Source organism: Propithecus coquereli, unplaced genomic scaffold (assembly GCF_000956105.1).
Source record: "Propithecus coquereli isolate 6110/MARCELLA unplaced genomic scaffold, Pcoq_1.0 Scaffold19, whole genome shotgun sequence".
Lineage (NCBI taxonomy): Eukaryota > Metazoa > Chordata > Mammalia > Primates > Indriidae > Propithecus > Propithecus coquereli.
Window position 1 is genome coordinate 8,669,507 of NW_012143856.1, and position 20,708 is coordinate 8,690,214.

The 20,708-nt window shown below is 39.0% G+C and overlaps 1 protein-coding gene across 1 annotated transcript in view; it reads right to left on the reverse strand.

Moving 5' to 3' along the window:
• MED12L (mediator complex subunit 12-like) overlaps positions 1-20,708 on the reverse strand; it is a 317,020-nt gene that overhangs the window by 219,687 nt on the left and 76,625 nt on the right. Inside the window, exons 11-13 of the mRNA XM_012642930.1 lie at positions 8,409-8,540; positions 5,478-5,604; positions 2,515-2,729 (exon numbers count right to left, since the gene is read on the reverse strand). Of these exons, the coding sequence (XP_012498384.1) occupies positions 2,515-2,729; positions 5,478-5,604; positions 8,409-8,540 (474 nt within the window). The remainder of the gene's footprint in view (positions 1-2,514; positions 2,730-5,477; positions 5,605-8,408; positions 8,541-20,708) is intronic.

The following is a 20,708-nucleotide window of genomic DNA, read 5'->3' on the forward strand; positions in this document are numbered from 1 at the left end:
AGCGAAACTAACCACAGTGCTACAAACCAGAACAAACACACAAGACGCTCATACAATAATACCTTTTCCTACTTTACTGAGCAAAAAATATGAAGAAATTTTGTCAATTTCCACAAAAGTCATATTCAGATCAGTAGGAATCTGTCAATATATCACCCCTCCCATTCTGAAGATGAGAAAATGACAAGTACACACATAAGATATTTATCTACACTACCTAGAGAACCAAAGGTAAAAGCAGACTTCCAGGTGTTTTCCTTATACGGCTACATCTCCTACAAAAACATATACATTATTTATTTATTTTTTTTGAGACACAGTCTTACTCTGTTGAGCGGGCTAGAGTGCCATGGTGTCAGCCTAGCTCACAGCAACCTCAAACTCCTGGGCTCAAGTGATCCTCCTGCCTCAGCTTCCAGAATAGCTGGGACTACAGGCATGCACCACTATATCCAGCTAATTTTTTCTATATTTAGTAGAGGCGGGGTCTCGTTCTTGCTCAGGCTGGTCTCAAACTCCTGACTTTGATCCTCCCACCTCGGCCTCTCAGAGTGCTAGATTATAAGCGTGAGCCACTGCACCCAGCCTAACTAATGAGATTAATGAATAATAGACATAAAGGTTTCAGTCTATACCCAAAATAATTTTTATAAAAAGTTATACAGTGAGATTCACAGGTAGAACACATTATAATTATAATGAGGTAAAGTAGAAGAAGGTATAACAAGTCCAAAGCCATGAAGGCTATTATTTAGAAGCTGAAGACAAACATAGCAAATCAACATCAACTGTCACGGTGAAACTACATTCAGGCATTCCTGAGAAATGATGATTTCAAAATGAACAAAAGAGCCAGACAGCCAACTAGGAGGACAGGAGTATCATAATTTGCAATGCAACCAAAACTGAGGAAGAACCGAAGTGAGCTGCATGAGATGATAATTACACCTTAAGCAGATTTATATCACAAGCAAAAGAGTCATTGTGGTACATGGTAAGAAACAGAAGGATGGAGACAAGTTGGAGTGGGAGTGAGTGGGTTAACTGTCAATAAGAATCGAAGGTTGAACCTACTGGAAATTCCGAACCAAAGTCAGTTTTAAAGTCACTCTTGTCTACTTCATCAAAAATGTTAGTGGTTCCTGAGTCAATGCCCATATGCGCCATAATACTCTGCTCCTGATAATTGCCAGAGAAAGAAAGTAACATTGTAATTTTGGAATTTATTAAGAAACTGAAGCTAAAACATGATAGTGATATTTTCAACCATCCTATCTATGTCTTTTGTTCCCCCATTGCCTTTTCTCTCCCAAAAAACTGAAGGAAGCTTTAAGATATGCATTGCTTTGATTAATCACATTCTTTTCCCTCATGATGAGAAAGTTTCACTCCCATGGCATTTTAAGGGAAGAGCGCACAGACTTTCTGATAGAAAACAAATGGGCCACAATTGCCTTCTTTGGGCTATTCCCTGTCACATACTAACTTTTCTTATGAAGAAAAATCTAAGATTATATCTTGAAATTCAAGAATTTCAAAAGAAAAAGCAGAAGCACAGAAAACAAGTAAACAGGTAAAGGAACTTTAGTTTTCACCCTTGTAACTTCTACTATGGATAAATTAAGAAACCGAAGTATTTATACTAAAAAATAATTTTTAAAAACCCTGTACCATTTGGAAAACAAATCTTAAGAGTACAACTATGAATCAATGTTTGCAATTCTAATATCAGGTTTTTAATTACAAGTAGAAACACTGTTTTTAAAATATCATATGGTATATGCCTACACTCCCACAGAACCAATATGAAGCTTCTAAGGAATTGTCACAAACTCTCACTATTTTCTACTATTTCCCATCACCACCTTCATCTTTTTGCCTTGAAAATTTCAGTTATGGAGCAATGGAGCAATGTCCAAAATATCACATTTTGGTAGGAAATTATAAAGTTAAATTTATAGCATAAAACAATTTGTTGAAAAGAACACTTCTACAACATTTGAGAAAGAGAGATTACATTTTTAATTAACTAAAATGAAAACATGATGTGTTATGACTAACACAGAATTTCCCACTACATACAAAAGAATAATATAAGTAATGAACAATACATTGGGGAAACAATGATTCTTAGAATGAAAACTCAGCTGAGAATTTAGAGTCAAAACAAGTCCAGTTTTGAGACACAACATTAAAGAAAAAGTAGAAACTAGAAACATATAGAATTCAAAGCATACAATTCTAATCCCATGAAAAATTTTACCATCTGTGAAATCTTTTCATTAACAGCTTTACAGTATCCAAAAGAAAATTCTGGAAGACATAAGCTGTAGTCTAATATCCTTCCTATGTGAGGAGTAGAGATAAATGAGCTTTGTATTTGATAGCAAGAGAATACAACAAAAAACCATCACCCTTCTACCACTAAGTAATCCATCTCAAAGTGGTTCCACAGCAGTTTAGTTTTTTGATTTTTTTTTTTGGTGGTAGGGGGAATTATCTCCAGGGCCATACCTCCATTTTCACATCATGGTCCTTTGAATAGTGTTCATCTGCATTTTCCCCTGCTGGTGACCGAGGCCTGGTCGAGGCAGTGACTGACAAGTCCCCACGAGAGATGAGGGTACACATGTATGCATCGTGGGAGAAGACATCGTGGCGGATGAACTCGCAAAAGAGCAGCACCAGGTTCACAAATTCCACCTTTTCACATTCACTGTTTGGATCCGCTATAGAGAGACAAATTCAATCAAGAATTGCTTGACCCAGTTGAAAAAACAACCAATTACTAAGGACTAACGACATTTTCCCTACTTTTCACAATTCTTTTTTTTTTTTTTTTAAATAAAAGATTTACTGAGGCACTAGCATTTTGTACAGAACTGACAGGCAGGTTTCATTGTCCCCTATAATTGAAAAATAGTATCCAATGTGCCAAGCACAATTTTAAGTTTAAAGATTGTAGTCCCTAACAAATAAACAACTATTTAAGTACAAATTATGTGAAATTTCAGGTTAAAAAAAAAGAACGTAAGCACAGATAGACTGCTGTTTCCTGGCTTTCCTAATAAAGTAGCTCTACATCACTAATCATCAGAGAAATGCAAATGAAAAGCACAATGTGATATTACCTCTCCCTAGTTAGAATGGTTTTTATCAAAAGAACAGCCAATTATAGATGCTGGCAGGGATGTTGAGAAAGGGGAACCCTTGTACACTGTTGAGGGAGATGTAACTTACTACAGCCACTACGGAAAACAGCATGGAGGTTCCTTCAAAAAACTACAAATAGAACTACCATATGACCTAGCAATCTCACTACTGGGAATTTATCCAAAGGAAAGAAAATCATCATATTGAAGAGACATCTACACTCCCATGTTTATTGCAGCACTATTCACAATAGCCAAAATATGGAACCAACCTAAGTGCTCATCAATGGATGAATGGATAAAGAAAACGTGGTACGTATAAACAATGGAATATTATTCAGCCACAAAAAAGAATGAAATCCTGTTATTTGCAGCAACATGGATGGAACTGGAGGCCATTATGTTAAGTGAAAGAAGCCAAGCACAAAAAGACAAATATGGCATGTTCTCACTCATATGTGGGAGCTAAAAAAGTGGATCTCATGAAGATAAAGAGTGGAATGGTGGTTACCAGAGGTCGGGAAGGGGACAAGTGGGGGAAGGAGGAAGGGGGAAAAAAGTAATATAAATGTATTTATCATCACTGAACTACACACTTAAAAATGGTAAAGATGGTAAATTACATATATATTTTTTATCTCAATCAAAAAAAAAAATCAATAAAACATCTCTTGACTACTTTTTATAACTTGACTATGTCCACATACTGGTGGTGAGGTATGGAGAGACTTTTCAATACAACCACAATATAAATGGCATTCAAAAAAAAACAGTAAGTGGGATCCACTGAAGGAAACTAGAAAAAAAAGGACAGATGGCGTTCTGGATATTTTTTTTATTCATAAACAGTCTATTCAACACACATCATGACTTTCAATATTGTAACTACACTCTAAAGCTTTTTATCTGTACATTTAAGATAAGGTTAAAAATTTTTAAGACTGGCCTACAAAGCTCAATTCCTGGTACCATCACATTCACAAATACCAAGAGGAGACAGAAAGACTTACCCAGGGAACACTAAGCTCAGTTCCCTAAACCTTAAGTCTAAATATTTCCTCCCACCCACTACCAAATTCAGTGATGAGCAGCCTCTCTCAGAGAAATGCAACGGCTTTCTCTGACAGACAGTAAATGAGAGCCAGAACTAGCAAAGGCAAAGAAAGGGGAAGTTTTTCCCAACAAGAGAACAGGAGTGGGGATGGGAAGAGGGAAAAGCAAGGGGCACACGTCTGTCTCCCCCAGGATAAGTTAGAACTGCAAACTTCCCTGCCTGACAATACATTTCCTGCTGTCAGGGATCTCCTCCGTCCTTTCATTTTTCTCCTTCCTTCACCAGGTATCAATCACGGCTCCCTATATCGCAACCACTGCCCTGGCTTTAGCACTTACTCTCCCTCTAGCCTAGAACACCACAATTAAGGAAGATCCCTTTGTCTCAAAGAACCTCACCCTCAGGCCTCACTCAACCCCAAACGAGGTCCCTCCTCAGAGGTTTCAGAAGCAACACTATTACTTGCTGCTTTCCCTCTTTCTTCTCCAAAAGTCTCCCTCCCCCACCCCCGCACCCCATTCTATCACTTTTCACTTTTGCCATGTTTCTGTTGTTCCATCTCTATCTATCCTAAGATCCTCCCTCCTATATTTTATCATATGAAAATCTCACAATAATATTGAGCCTGCGTAGTTCACACAAGTGACTTCTCAGAAGTGTCCACCACAGTCTGAACCCACTGGTGGTTGTTTCTTCACAAACTCTCGACTCCCAACCAACAATAACATAAAAGACAGAAAAAGAGCTTGAGATAACATGAACATCCAAAAGAGTACAGCGAAGCAGCCAAACACCTTTATAAATTATTTCCTTGTAACAAGGCCCTGGTTATACAGTACTGTTGTTTGATATTTCTTACCCACTTTTAAAAACAGGAGTTAGAAAATTAGAAATTTAGAAAACAGCTCGAAAAGAGAAAATTCCAAATCAGAATATATAGACAAATGTCACAATACCTTAGCTACTCTGTTACGGTAAAAAAAATATGAAAGGGAAAATAGTATCCCAAATATGAAGGAATGTGGTGACTTTTTAAAATTATTAGAATATGGAAATTTTAAAGTCTTTGAAACTTGACTCTTTTTAAAATTGTCTAACAGTCTCCATTAAAAACATGCCACAAAATTTTACTCAGTAAAAAATACAATATATTCAGTGCCAAGAACCTTAAATAAGATGGGGTTGAAAGAAAAAAAAGAAATCAACTAAAAAGAAAAAAAAACGTTAATCTCTTATTTAAGATCTAGAAGCAAAGAGCTTTCTTTACTTACATAATGAGGGGGCCTGTGTATCTAAAAACCTTAGCAGAACATTCTGGAAAACAGGCAAACTAGATCCAGCAAGAGAGGCTGAAGAAATAGACTCCTTCTCATCCAAGACTTCTGATTCGCCACATCTCTACAGATTAAAAATAAATAATCACAGTTAAGTATACAGGATAAGTATAGTCATAATGGGTCATAAATTTGTTAGTTTTTGATTAACATTTAACTTCTCAGATAAAACATGGAAAATTAAGATTTTCATACTTATTTCAGGACCATGTATCATAGGTGAATAATTTCTAAAAGCTGAAGAAAACTACCCCAGAAAAATTCAAATGATTTCAAAGAACTTCCCTGAAAAACATTATTCACATGAATTATAAACTCCACACAGTGCTGTATGAGTGTATGAGTGTCCACTAAATATATAACGGCACAATAAACCACCCATTATGCTTAGGCAAAATTGCTAAAAATAATTTGAGGTTGTCTTAGTTTTTAAATAACTCATGTTTAACTATTCTCCTGGGAAATATTTGAGCACATATTGAATTTGATTTTTTGTACTTGTGTGGTTTCATCAGGAGGGTGTATTTATGAGTCTGTTTGGAGAAGTGTGGTGTCAAATGAGAAAGCTAACATAATTCCTCTTGTAAGATCTTTTCACTTAATCATCACGCTACAACAATAAGATCTCTCAGAATCTCTGGGAATCACCACAGTTCATGAAATACCTCTAGGGAAGTTAACTTCTACATTCCTAAATACAGAACTTACTAAAAGATCAGAAAAGAAACAGCTTAGTAGCAATCAGAACCTCATTTTCTATTCTTTTAGATATTCCTTTAATCATGCCCATTTTCATTATTTATTCCTTAATCTTAAAATATTAATTATATTAAGAATATTACATTAAGATGTCATTTCTCCAATCTATCCTCTATTTGCAAAGGGCAAGTTTTAAAGATGGCGATGTTTAATAAAAATCAGTTATCTTAAACATCTCTGAAAGAATACATTTTTAGATATAGATACATTCAAGCCTATTAAAATTACAAAGTAATCTATCTATGAACCTCTTCTCAAAGTGGTGTGTGTATGTGTTCTGGAAAACAGGGAGGAAAAAGAGGTATAAAAACATATACACAGAATGTAGAAAAAGCAATGAAATATTTGAGAAATTCAACTTTAGTTACTAAAGTTTATGCATTGGAATTCACCATAGAATAGTGTATCTATTCCTAATCTGTTGAAAAAAGCAATAAAAGGCTTTCCTAATTTGCACATTGTATAATAGGCCACCTGCGGCCTTAAGTGCGGCTTTTTGACTAAACCCAAATTTTACAGGAACAAATCTTTTTATTTAAAGGGGTGCAGCAGAGAAAGATGACGCTTTCCTTGTCTCCTTTGGTGCTTAAAAAAGAACAATCTTGAAATCGGAAGGCCACAGGTTTCCCACCCTTGGATCTTCACGCCACAATTTCAACAATATGATTTTTTGTTTTTTGTGAACATCGTTTTCCCAACAGAAAGAGAGCGATGTCTGCAAAAATGTTCCTTCTATTTCTTTTTTTATAGCTTCACAGGAAGTAGGTGTATTATCAGCAATACAGAGAACCAGCTAAGGTTTATCCGGGCATGCAACAAATATCTTCTGAGCATCTACCATGCCCTGAGCACGATTCTGGATGCCAAAGACACACGCTGCACAAATGGGTGAGGTCCCTGCTGTCACACTTACCTTCTAGAGGGGAAGGCAGGCATTAAACAACAAGCAAATCAACTAGATTAATGTGCGTTGCAATGAGGAAGGCACAGGAGAGTGATGTGAGAAAGAGTGGCAAAGGGGCGGGTGCTGTAAACTTTAGATCACATGGTGATGGAAGACCTCCCCAAGGTGACACATGTTGAGCTAGGAACACTGGAAGGAAGAGACACTTCCTGAAATGGGAATGCCAGAAAGAAGCTGTCTATGCAAAAGACTAGGGAGCAGAGTGCACCACCCAGAAAAAAATAAGAGCAGAGGCCCCAAGACAAAAGTGAATTTTATGTGTTAGAGGAACAAAAAAATCAACATGGCTGGAGCTGGGACACCAGGGAAAAAGGTCCAAGATGAGGTGGGAAAGGCAGGAAGGGCCAGCTCAAGAGTGGCTCCACAGGCCACGGTCAGGAGCCATGAGAGTCTCACTAAGGGGACGATTCGATCTGTTTACATTTTAAAAGATCACTGGCTGCTGTGTAGAGGATCGTGGGAACAAGAGAGGAAAGAGAGGAGGGGTAGGAGGCCTCAAAGTTGCCCAGGTGACAGATGACAAGGGCCTCATCGGATCACATACACCCTGTAGCTGTCCCTGCTAAAGTTTACAGACAGATAAGAAGCCTCATTTAGAAAATTTCCCTTCAAAAAAAGTTAATGTTTATGAAGTTAGCTTTGTTTTTTCCTTTGTAATTTACTGCTGAGGCTTTGATTACTCTCTCTGGGGCCAGAACATAAGCTCAAAAGCAATAAAAATTGGTATTTATAATCTCATAATCATAATTTCCACAAGAAAGTATTTCCAAATCCACTAAAACATTATATAGCTGTAAACTGCATAAAAGTTGATGTATTTTATCTACATTTGCACGTGTATATGTGTATGCATATTGTGTGTGTGTGTGTGTGTGTGTGTCTCAACCTCACAAAATGAATTTCCTTTGTCCACATCAGATGTTAAAATTTTACTTTAAAAATACATTTTAAAATTAGTCTGGAATATAAATTACTGGCTGCATCAGCTTAGAGAGATCCTACTATTGAATCCTCTTTATGCGAATTTATACATCCTCCCTTTTGTCCCTCAAGAGCAAAAACCAGCATGAGGATAAGAGAAAAGTATCCTCCCAAATGGCATTTTTAAATTATCATTCGACAAGTGTAAAGAAAACTGAACCTACCTCTGCCTCGATTTCCGCTTGCCTCTTCTCCAGGAGTTTTGCCACAGCCATGGCCCTGTGCTTGCCTGACCGTTTGCAGCTCACGGCCCATTCACACAATAACGTCACCACAGCTTCGTCGTTGGGGGCAACCTAATGACCAAAAGAAACGGGTAGCAGCCATATCAAATGAAGCATTCACCCAAAAAGAGTCAGGAAGCAAGCAACAGAATAGCTAAAGCTTTAAGGCTTTTTTCCCATGTTTTATTATAGCAGTTTTAGAAAATGTTTCCAAATCATTTTTAATTGGAATATAAGGAGTAAAAATTTAGTCATCAGAAAGGAAATCACTTACTCAGAAATCCCTTATGGCATGGGTGCCCAACCTTTTTAGCATCAGGGACTGGTTTCATGGGAGACAATTTTTCACGGACCGGGGGTGGGGGGATGGTTTTGGGATGATTCAAGTGTATTGCATTTATTGTGCAGTCAAACCTCTCTGCTCATGATGATCTGTATTTGCAGCCGCTCCCCAGCACTAGCACCACCACCTCAGATCATCAGGCATCAGATTCTCATAAAGAGCACGCAACCCAGATCCCTCGCATGCACAGTTTACAGCAGGGTTCCTGCTCCTATGAGAATCTAATTCCACCGCTGATCTGACAGGAGGCGGAGCTTATGTGATGATGTGAGTGATGGGGAACAGCTGTAAATACAGATGCAGTTTGGCTCACTTGCCTGCCACTTACCTCCTGCTGTGTGGCCCGGTTCCTTCCTAACAGGCCCCGGACCAGTACCGGTCCACAGCCAGGGTGTTGGTGACCACAGCCTTACACTAAATCTGTGACAATCCCAAGAAAATTAGAGTTTCCTTGTAGATGCCTTCATTTACACAGCACCATAACCTAGCCCCATCAATTCTCTGGAATTCAATTTCAAAACCCAAAAGAAAGGGAAAATGAGCACTCAACATCAAGAACAGCTTGACATCCCACTGCTGGCACCCTAAGGCCTTCCCTCACCACCTCGTTTAAGTTGTAATCCTAACAAGCCAGTCACCAAATGACACACTCCAACAAGAAAGCAGAAGGAACAAACCAGAGGGGAGGCTGGAATGCTGATCAAAGATGCATCACATTGCAAACAACAGACATGAAAAATGACAGCCAAGCATCAAGAGGAACAATTAAAAGCAGACACAGTCAACAAAGGACAGCACCCTGGGTCTCTGTAGGGCTCAATACGACGGGTCATTGGAACGATCAGCCACAGTTGCCAAGCCTAGAAACGGGCACCAGTGACTGAGGATGAGAGGAATTCAGGGACCCAAGTGACATGAATCGACGGGGAGTCAGCAGGGAGAGCACGCTTCTGTGCAAGCTGTCCTTTCCTTTTAGAGTGTCCTCGCCAACCAGTGGAACATCAACTGCAAGCTTTTAATAATTGCCCACACGTATAAATATCATGCCAGAAAAACTGGGTAATCGCAGTTTTAGCACTGACATGCTAGGTGAGACTTTTTTTTTTGATTGAGACAGGATCTCGATATATTACCCAGGCTGGTTAGGAATTTCTGGGCTCCAGCGATTCTCCTGCCTCAGCCTCCCAAGTAGCTGGGACTAAAGACATGTACCACCACACGCAGCTTACGTGAGAAGTTCTTAATGCTTTAGAATCCATAAACTCATTATTATGATATAGTTGTGAGCATACTCCCTGGAAGAAAATATATATATATATATACACACACATACACACACACATGCATTAATTCAACACAACATTTCAGGTTTATGGAGTCTGAAAAGGCATCCAAGAATCTCAGAATAAGAATCCCTGATTAGCTTTAGATACTAGCAAACAATTCAGATCATGAAAATACGTTTATTCTAAGATTTTTTATACATCCTACCCAAAATCTGGTCATTTAAACACATTGTTAAATCAAAAACATAAGTTATCTGGGGCAGATATCTCAAAGGGAGTTCTGAGTGTCTTAATATAAAACAACGCAAATCACTCAATTAACATATATAAAGTTTGAACAAAATGTTTAAAAAAGAAAGCAAACTGGAAGGATTTTCTGCCTGTATTTGAGCAATAAAAATATAAAGGTCTATCCAGTGAAGCACCACATGCTTATACATTTAGAATATTAAAGAGAACAAAAATAGTTACCCTAAAAATACTATCAGTTTTTATTAGCCTAACCAGTAATGTGTTATCATATCTACATTTAAAAAGATTTTAATTTTTCCCTGCATCTTCAAAATTAGACAACAATATGCTATAAATTTGTGCTGAAGGGTTTTGGTCCTTGGTAATTTCCTGACATAGATTCATAAAAACCTAATAAATATGAAAAGGTGCACTATCTTTCAGTGACTGGACTCACCCAATGTAGGTGATGGGCCCTGCTTGACCTAGAGATGTATAGAAAAGAACATATAAAAGAAATGACTTCTTTTGAGCACATCCAGATATGACATCTGGTTTGGGGTAATGTGCTAGAAAACAAATCCCAAAAAGGAGTCAATTGACTTCCAAAAGCACCCTATTAAGTGCTTTTTTTGTTTGTTTAAGTACCCATGATATGCTAGGCACTGAGGAAACAAAAATTTTTAAAGACCTGGTCCCTATCCTCAAAAAGTTCACCTTCTAGAGAGAAAAGTCTATAAGACAAGTACTCGTAAAAGCAATGCGGAGGAGTAAGTCAGTCTATTTACCTGAACCTGCCATCCCTCATGGCAGATGAGCATACATCAGTGTCCCAGTTTACTGACATTTGAGATCTTAACTTGAAGACAGGCCTGCAGCTGTGGTCTCAATTTCTGATTATTAGGAATTAAGTGAATTACCAAAACCAGAGATAAAAACTTTAAGTACAATGCTGCTGAAAAGACTGAGCTTTTTAAATTATAAAGTTTCAGCACAGAAATTGTGTTCATATCTATTATGCCTATAAAAAGTTACACATTCCAAAATCTATTTTTAACCAATAAACATTTTCCAATATTGGCCAGATTCCAACAGTGCAGTGTCCACTCCTTTCTGAATATTAAGTAGCTTGCTATTACCTATCCTTGAGATGTTAGAATGGTACAGATGAAGGAATAGGCAGCTTCTGTGCCTATTTGTTAAAAAACAATAAGATACTACCACAGAAGTTTTACAATGACTTGTGCTAACTTCTCAGAGAGAATTTGTCTTCAGCAGTGGAACTATGGGAATTTTTGTTATCGTTTTCTTTTTTTTCCATTTTTCTGCAGGCATTTGGGTGACATCTCAATATCTGAATAACTATGTATAAATAAGAAAGGCAGATGGGAGAGGCTTCCAATGGAACACAGGAAAGGGGAAGTTCAAAGATGCACGGCCAGCAGTAAATCCCAAGTCCTGTCCAAGAGGGATGGTTCTCAGCCCTCAGACAGGGTCTGCCCACCACTCCCCTTCATCTAGGAGCAGCTCCCCTACCTCTTCTGGGGCACTGCTCCTCCCCCTACCGCAAGGTAGTGGGTGTTGCCAACTGCAGTGGACCATCGTCTCAGCTTTACTGTTAGAATATATTCTGGATTTGGAGCTTTGATAGGCAGTAAAGATGTAAGGCAATTCTCTGGACACAAGAAAAAAAAATCTCTCTATCAGGTACTCATTAGGTGCAATGCCCTGTGCGCAATCTTGTAAAATACTGTGGATGCTAAAAGAGACTAGCCCTGATCAAATAAAGGGCTTCTCTTATGATCAAAAATCAATTTTTCAGAATAGGTTTTCTGCAACAGTTATAGCTTATTCTAGTCATTACTAAAGTCTTAGGATTTATAATTGATCAAACAGACACCACAAAAAGTCTCAACATCTTGATCTGAAACGTAAATCTTTCCACAGTCACTTCTAATGAAAATTTAAAATATAACTTATGGATTAAGTTATGGATATAATCACTCTCAAAATCAATAATGATATCTTAAACTGACAGGTGATAGCAACAAAGATAATTAACATTTACTGAGTGCTTATTCAAATAATTCATTGCAATAAATGTGTTTCAGGAATTATTTCTTTTAATCTTCACAACCTATGAGCTATTATTATTATCCCCAGTTTATAGGTAAGGAAACCAACGCACAGAGATGGCAAATAACTTGTTCAAGCTCACTCAGCTAAGTAATGGAGCTCTTGCCACAACATAACTCTTGAAAATAAACCAAATAGATAAAGCAAAACTTGTGTGTCAAATGAACTTGAGAAGGTAATTTTTCCCACCCTCCACACAGCATAGCCTTGAGGCTATTGGATCTCTAGCTATTGGCTTCAGATATCCATTAGGAAGGCTCAGGTACCACCCTGGAGGCACACCACTGAGAACGACTAATGGAAAGTACTTCGCCATCCCAAACACTATAAAATAGTGCTGGGGTCTTCAGGGGTAATAACAGGCAGCTTTTCATATTGGTACTTTACAATATATAGTAAGAAGTTGTTGAACAACCCACAGCATGCATTGTAGCTTTTAAGTACGCACAAATGGGATACACAAGAACAAGGAACAGGTGGGGGAGGGGGTGTGAGGGGAGAATTGAGCCTTGGCACACAAAGTTAAGGTCAGAGCAAAAGTACCAAACTAGAGGTCTGGCCCTGACATAAAGGAAAACACATGATCATAGCAATAACATTAACAGTTTTAAATTTTCAGCTACAGGTAGCAGGAGTAGTAATAATAAAAATATTTATTGAGCAAGTACTGGAAGTTTTACACATATCATCTCTAATTTTAACAAACTTGGAAGTAAGTGTTGCTATTCCCATTTCACAGGTAAGAAGACTAAGGTTTAAAGAAGTTAAGTTAGTTAGCCAAGAGCAGAGAGAGTGAAACAGGCAGAACTAATGAGTCTAATTCCAAAGCCATGCTTTCTGTTGCACCACGCTGCTGCTCACATCGCCTGTGAATCAAGATTACTTGAAGCACAAGCAGGATCACAGTTACATGGAAATCTTCTGAGTGCCTCACGTGGACCCCAGGATGCCTGCAGCCCAGACCCACCCTAGCCAGCCCTGACTTCTGCCTCCTAGGGACAAGCCAGATTTCTAATCTAATTGGCACACGGATAATAAAATCACAGGAGTGAATTACCAAAGACTTTATTCTGCCTCTAACACTTGCTAGGCCAGACGCTCATATAATATTATACAGAATGCAATCCCATTTATCCTGCTTCTGACACTTGCTAGACTAACGTCTTTTTCATGGCTTTATTTTCAGCATCTACCACAGTGCCTGGCACACAGTAGGTTCGACAGATTTTTTTTTATCAAAGAATAAAAGCCATACCCTGTGTTATATAAAACCAAAGGAAAAAAACAAAGTGGATGGGAGGGGAAGTCCACAGATGCACTTAATTAATACGGAAAAATATCTGACTTAATCCAACAGTTAACTAAGTGTGAAACACTAGAAGCATTCCTAGTCCTAATTTAATGAGTCAAGGATGCTAGGCTCTCCACTATCACTACTTAGCATCATTCTGGAAGAGTTAGCCAATAGGAAAAGAAAGGAATAAACATTTGAAAGGATATGGCAACATTACTACAGTTTGCATAAAATGATTATGTTCCCCCACCAACCCAGAGAATTAATTGGAAAACTTTATTAGAAGTAATAATAGAGTCGAGCATCATGACCAGAACAAAATAAACAAGAAAACTTGATGGAAAATATTAAGCAGTGGAAGAAAAAAAAGATCCTGCAGAACAGTCTATAGATACTAACCACAGGTCTTCTATCCTTTAACAAATAAGGAAGGGAAAATAATTGGCAACTACATCTGAGAACTTTTCCCCATCCACCTTGTTTGTTTCTTTGGTTTTATATAACACATTATACTACTTTTATTCTTTGATTAAAAATATCTACGGAACCTACTGTGTTCCAAGCACCGTGGTAAATGCTGAAAATAAAAGCACGAAAAAGACATTAGTCTAGCAAATGTTAGAGGCAGAATAAATGGGATTGTATTCTGCATAATAATATTTACATACACATGCCTAGGAAAATATCCAGAGACTATGGGCCAAAGTTAACAGTGGTTCCTGCTGGTACATACAATGAGTGTTTGTTACATAGTATACCCTGTTCTAATGCTTCAACAACAATCCTATGATTTTACAGTTGAGCGAACTGAAGACTAAAGGTTAAATAGCTTGTTAAATGTTCAAAGCTACTAGGTCACAGACCTGAGAGTGAGACCCCAGCTATCTGGCTCCACAGAGAGCACTCTTACGCCAAAACGCCTCCCTTCTGGACAGAGGAGTAAGACAGGGGTCCAGTTTGTAGGCGGTAAGAGACTTCTTAACATCCAGAATGTATTCCCGTACTATGTACATAACAATCACAAGGAGAAATAACTTCTACAGTGAGAAAAAACAAGAGAAGATGAATGGACACAAAATTCAAAAATCAATAAAGTCCTTCAAATAACAGCATCATTTATCTGGCCTCATGAACTTGAGATACATCCGCAGTGGTAAACAGTAAAATTATTACTTCTATAGCAAATAATCATCATTAATGTTGCTATCTACATCTATAATAAAGATATCCCAAATGTAAAGAAAGGTTTCATCTTAAGGGGGATTTGCCACATTCTTCTTTCCTAGGAGACAGCAGGCACAATTCTGATAGATTAAGCCTAATTCAATGTTTATCCAATCACTCAATAACCTAATAGCCTGTAGAAACAAACCACAGGTCTTCTGCCCTTACCAAATAAAGAAGGGAAAATGATTGGCAACTATATCTGAGAGGCAGGCTTGCTTCAAAAATTACGAGATACTTGGTGAGATTGTTTTGTTATTTTAAAATAAGAAATTTCTCAACATATTACCTAGGTCAGTGGTCTCCAATCTTTTTGGAACCAGGGACTGGTTTCATGGAAGACAATTTTTCCACAGACCAGGGGTTGGGGGGGGTGTGGCATGGAGCTCAGGCATTGATGCGCGACCCGTTTCCTAACAGGCCACGGACTGGTACCGGGCCTTGGCCCAGGGGTTGGGGACTGCAGACTTAGATCATAAAACAATACCATAAAAGGGAGCAGGGGAAAAAAAAAATGACTCATTACTGCTAAACAACAGCTAACAAAAAAGACTTGAGATCAGATACTGAAAAAAGCTCTTCAATAGCCCTTTAATCTCTGACTAAAAGGCCCTATTTATAGATGAAATCAATCACTTTTAGTCAACATCAAACAAAATGGTCATATTTGGGGAAAAACAGTATGCTTTACAGCACCAATAAATAATACGGAATAATACGCAGGGTAGTGATATTAGCAAGTCATATGGTTTGCAAGCTGAGACACACTATGGAGAGCTGGAAAAATTGCAAGAGTGGCATAAGTTAAAAACTGGTCTTGACTGCTAGTAGAACATAAGCCTGTCATACCTGGTCACAAACAGCATTTGTAACAGTCAGAATCACCATATAAAGTAATAAGCCTAAAACTCTTAACCACAAATTCACAAGATTTATTATATAAATATAAATGGTATCCATTTTTAAAATCTTTATACATATGAAAGTTTCCGTACATACATTTCCAAAAGATATTTGAGATGATTGATTTTTGACAGGAAAAGGGGTAAGTTTTCCTAGTTTCACATCCTTAGAATTAATGTTAAGTCTTTAGATCTTGTGACATCTAAAAAACAAAACATACACCATGGAAGCAAAAGGAACTTCCTTCTTTTTTGAAGGAGCAGTTAAAGATAGTACAGCTCTGACTTCTGAGAAGAAACAGATAAGAAAAAAATTTAAGACCATCCCCTCTCAGTATTTAAATCAACTAATTATCAATTTGCACTATAACAAAAAAATGAACTTCCTATCCCGCAATTAAATCATCAACATTTAAATAATAATAATACAAGTGGAAAAGATAGAGGAGTTTGAAGAAATATAGAAGTCATACCGGGGATAACTCATAATTGCAAAGTAAAATTCCCTCCAAATGGCCTTAAAAAGTGTATGTCTCTCATATTTAAAATGTAGCTTGAGTATCTCTAATCTAAAAATCCCAAAATCTGAATTGCTTCAAAATCCGAAATGCTTTAAGCATGGACAAGGTGTTCATAGGAAATGCTCATTGGTGCATTTCAGATTTTCGGATTAGAGGTACTCAACTGGTGAGTACATAATGCAAATATTCCAAAATCCAAAAAAATCTGAAATCCGAAACACTTCTGATCCCAAGCATTTCAGATAAGGTATACTCAACCTATAATTAAAATACTATGCTTAATTTCCTAAAGTCATCACTGTATGATATGATAACCTTTATTGCTTGCCTCTTATGAAAGATAAAGGTAACATAGAGATAAGGGAAATATAAATTTCTAAAAGATGGTGCTTTGTCCTACTCACTCAACAACCAAAGTCGCCCAGTCAGGAACAAAACAATTGGCATTCACTAAGTGTTTACCAGATGCTACTAAATGAAGTGGATTCTATCAATAAGGCCATGGCAGAGACAAAGAAACTGACCACTAAGGAGAGTTACAAGGGAAGTAGTCTAAGACCACCCGGATACTTGGCAGCTAAGCCAAGATTCAAAACCAGGTCTGCATTGGCCTAAAGTCTGTGGCATATTACTAAGGCCAGGTGGCTTAGCCTGAGGATTTGAATTTTCTCATCTAAATATTGTTTACTATGTTAAAATTGTCAAGCAAACTTTTAAAATTTAATAGAAACTATTACTCCACATAAATGTGCCAATATTTGGAAATTGTTCATGGAAATTACAAAGGTTTCTTCCTCCTTTTTCCAAAATTACATTTGAAACTTGTTTCTTCAGCTATATTGTTACCTAAAATAAAATCATTTTTTACAAGGAACAGAATGTACTACTTAAAATATTGTTTACTATGTTAAAATTGTCAAGCAAACTTTTAAAATTTAATAGAAACTATTACTCCACATAAATGTGCCAATATTTGGAAATTGTTCATGGAAATTACAAAGGTTTCTTCCTCCTCTTTCCAAAATTACATTTGAAACTTGTTTCTTCAGCTATATTGTTACCTAAAATAAAATCATTTTTTACAAGGAACAGAATGTACTACTTAAGAGTGTCCTTCTGGAGCCAGTCAGGACTCCAATTCCTATTCTCCCACCAACGAGCTGGGTATCAGCCTAGGCAATTGCTCATCCTCTCCAAGCATTGGTTGCCTCATTTATAAAGTAGAGGATTAAAGAAAAAAATGTGTCTCATAGGGCAAGGAAAAATTAATTAAGATGACACAACACTAAAACAAGGCCTGGTGCTTAAGAAGTACTCAAAAAAAGTTAAGAAAAAAGACTTGCACGCATACTCAAAAACAAACCGAGAGGCCTGCCGCAGTCTACATGATGCATTACTGGCCCTTCTCAGTCACAGCAAAGTCTAAATGTCTGGGCATGCGATTTTGTTTTCCCAAAACATGTTTCCCAATTACATGTTAATGTAATTGGCCTTTTAACTAATATACTTACTTTAAGAAATAAGAAAATGGTATTGAAGACTAGCAACGCTTCCTGTGGGTGTCCAGTAGGAAACGTGTCAGCTTCTGGCTGGGCTGTGATCCACACGAGCGACGACGGGAAGCCGTCCCGGTGTGTCTTTCTTGCTTGCCTGACTTTTGCCTCGCTGGACACTCTTCAGTCTTGGTTTCAGAAAGTGACTTTATTTTCCCTTACATTAAACAACAGCAAGGCCTAAGCGTTTAAATGAGCACGATCTCTTTTACAACACGGTACTACAGCTACCTCATCCTGGGTGGCTCAATCCCTTCTGACTGCTTCCCAAGTAAAGGAAAAGACTTCTCGAAAATGAAAGAATGTGGAAACCCTGACAGATCCTGGCTGCGCCTTCTGGATTGTCAGACTGTGCAATGGGTATGGGTAGGTGGGAGGGAGGGAGGGGGTGTGTGGGTGTGTGGGTGTGTGTGTGTGTGTGTGTGTGTGTCTCCACAGTGGCCCCAAGGGACCCTCTACAAGTCTCTGACCGTACACCTTCCATTTCTCCAGAGTTTTTAACTGCCTCCTTAAATAAATACTTCAGTCAGTAGTAACAGCGGCTAGTGTTTATCAAGTACCCATTCAGACGTCAGGCACTATGAATATTTAAATGGCTTACAGATATGGTTTCAAGTCATGTTCACATCATCAGGAAATAGAAAGCCCATTTTACAAATGAGGAAACTGAGACTCATCAAAACTAAGTGAATTGTCCATAGCACCCCAGAAGAAATGCACTAACGGGCTGATTTTACAGGAGACAGCTCTCCTGTTGGCCACACCCGACCTCCACCTGCACGTATTCTCCTGTACATGTGAGCAGGTACCGTGTGTAGGGCTGACATATATAGTTCCATTACTGTATTCGTCCCCACCCTCCCAGGCCAAGTCCCACAGAGGGACTTCCCCTTTCAGTTCACTGCCCCAGCAGCTGTTTCATGAACTTCAAAGAACAGATTCAATAAATACCTGCGGAGCACCTGCTGGGCCCCAGGCACGTGCTAGGGGCTAACGATGTGCTTGCTGGCAAGAGGAAGAAACAGACCCTGACCTCGCAGAGCCACAGGCCTGCAGGGAGACAAATGAGGAGTAAGCACAGTGATGACAGAAACCGAGCTTTTGTCTTTGGATTATAGTGGTCAACGAGTTCTTAAGCCACACTGACACAGACAGACCTGGTTGGGCCTGGGACACCTTGTGCCCAAGGTGAGTAAAGCGCATTTCTGGAACTTAAGACCTTTGTCATTTAAAAAATTGGTATGAACTCGTCACACCTATTGAGAGAATTCTTCATGAAGAGTCTAAGCATAAAACAAATCTAAACAATAAATATGCAGCTTTTGGGGTTTTAGCTGCATGATGGTTTCGATAGCAGGAAAAGAGGAAACACACATACTACTGCTGCTGCTTTGCAGCGTTCTGTCCAGTGCAGCTGGTTCAGCCTTTTCATTAGTCAGGATAAAGTGTGCTTCCTGGGGCCCCAAAGAGAGAAGTGAAAAGGCTATTCCTGCCACTGTCACACTTTCCCTTCTATCCACGCCCCCACAGAACCCAAAGATGCAGCTGCCTCTGTCCTTACACGTCCCAAACAAGGAAAGAAGCCAAGAGGAAAAAGTGGTCCGAGGTCTCTGTAAAGTTGAGACCCTCCTCATCCTGCTGCTCAGAGCTGAGGTCACAAGAGACAGACTCAGTCATCACTTGGAACCAGGAGGCCCCAAAACCCACAGAGCAACTCCCTTATGTGGATGTCAGGGTCCTCTCTGCCTTCATCACCCAGAGTAGAAATGGCTCTGAAACACCAAACAAGCAAATGAGTGAGTGAATGTTGTACAGAACACATGACAAGAGTTGGAGAGTGACAAGCATCTGAGCGAACATGGCCACCAGACACGCTGCTTGGCTTGCACAGCATTTTAAGACTGGGAAAGTTCACATACAAACCTTAACATACAGCTTCTCCTGAAATGTTGGGATGATCAGGCAACAGTGGATCTGCAACCCCAAGTAGAATCTAAGAATCTGAGAGGCTGCCCTCTTCGGACAGGGCCTGCCTGTTTCCCAGCCACCTGAGCACCCCCCTCCCACCTGCCTATACACAGTAGCCCCCCACTAACTCCCACCAGGACACGAGTGGGACACGAGTCTCAGAGCCCTGACCTCAGCGTTACAATCTCACACCACCCAGAGTGTAAAATCAAACAGCACAGATCTAGAACAAGTAAATCTTAAGGTTTTTGATATTTTTATTTTCACCTCCCGTACCATAACAGCCACCCCTGACACAGAAGCAGTGGCTGAGAATACGGGGAATAAGGGGGAAAGGGGAGGCAGAGAATAGAGGAATAAACATATTCCATGTGGAATTAGCAAAAGCACGCCACAGGCCTGGCACACCCCAACACGGGGCACGGCGTCAGCTCCTACTCTCACTCTCGCCACCACCACAGCCCAACCACAGGGCGGGACCCAGGCCTCCATCGCCTTCATCCCATGCGTTACAGCTTTCCACAGGCTTTCACTAAATACTGAAACTGATTACACACACAAGTCTGAACCTCAGGACCCTTGCCTTCTCCCATGTGGACAGACGCTCTCCCCATTTCCTACAAGGAAGTAGAGGGGATCAGACTTCCGCTTAGCAGTTCCAGAGAAAAGGGAATCAAGGAGGGTGAAATTCAAGTTTCCCAAACAAATGTGAGGAAGCAGGCTGTGCAAGCCAGGGCTTGGGCATACCTGCACCTGACTTCCAGTCAGAGCAAACCTCCAAC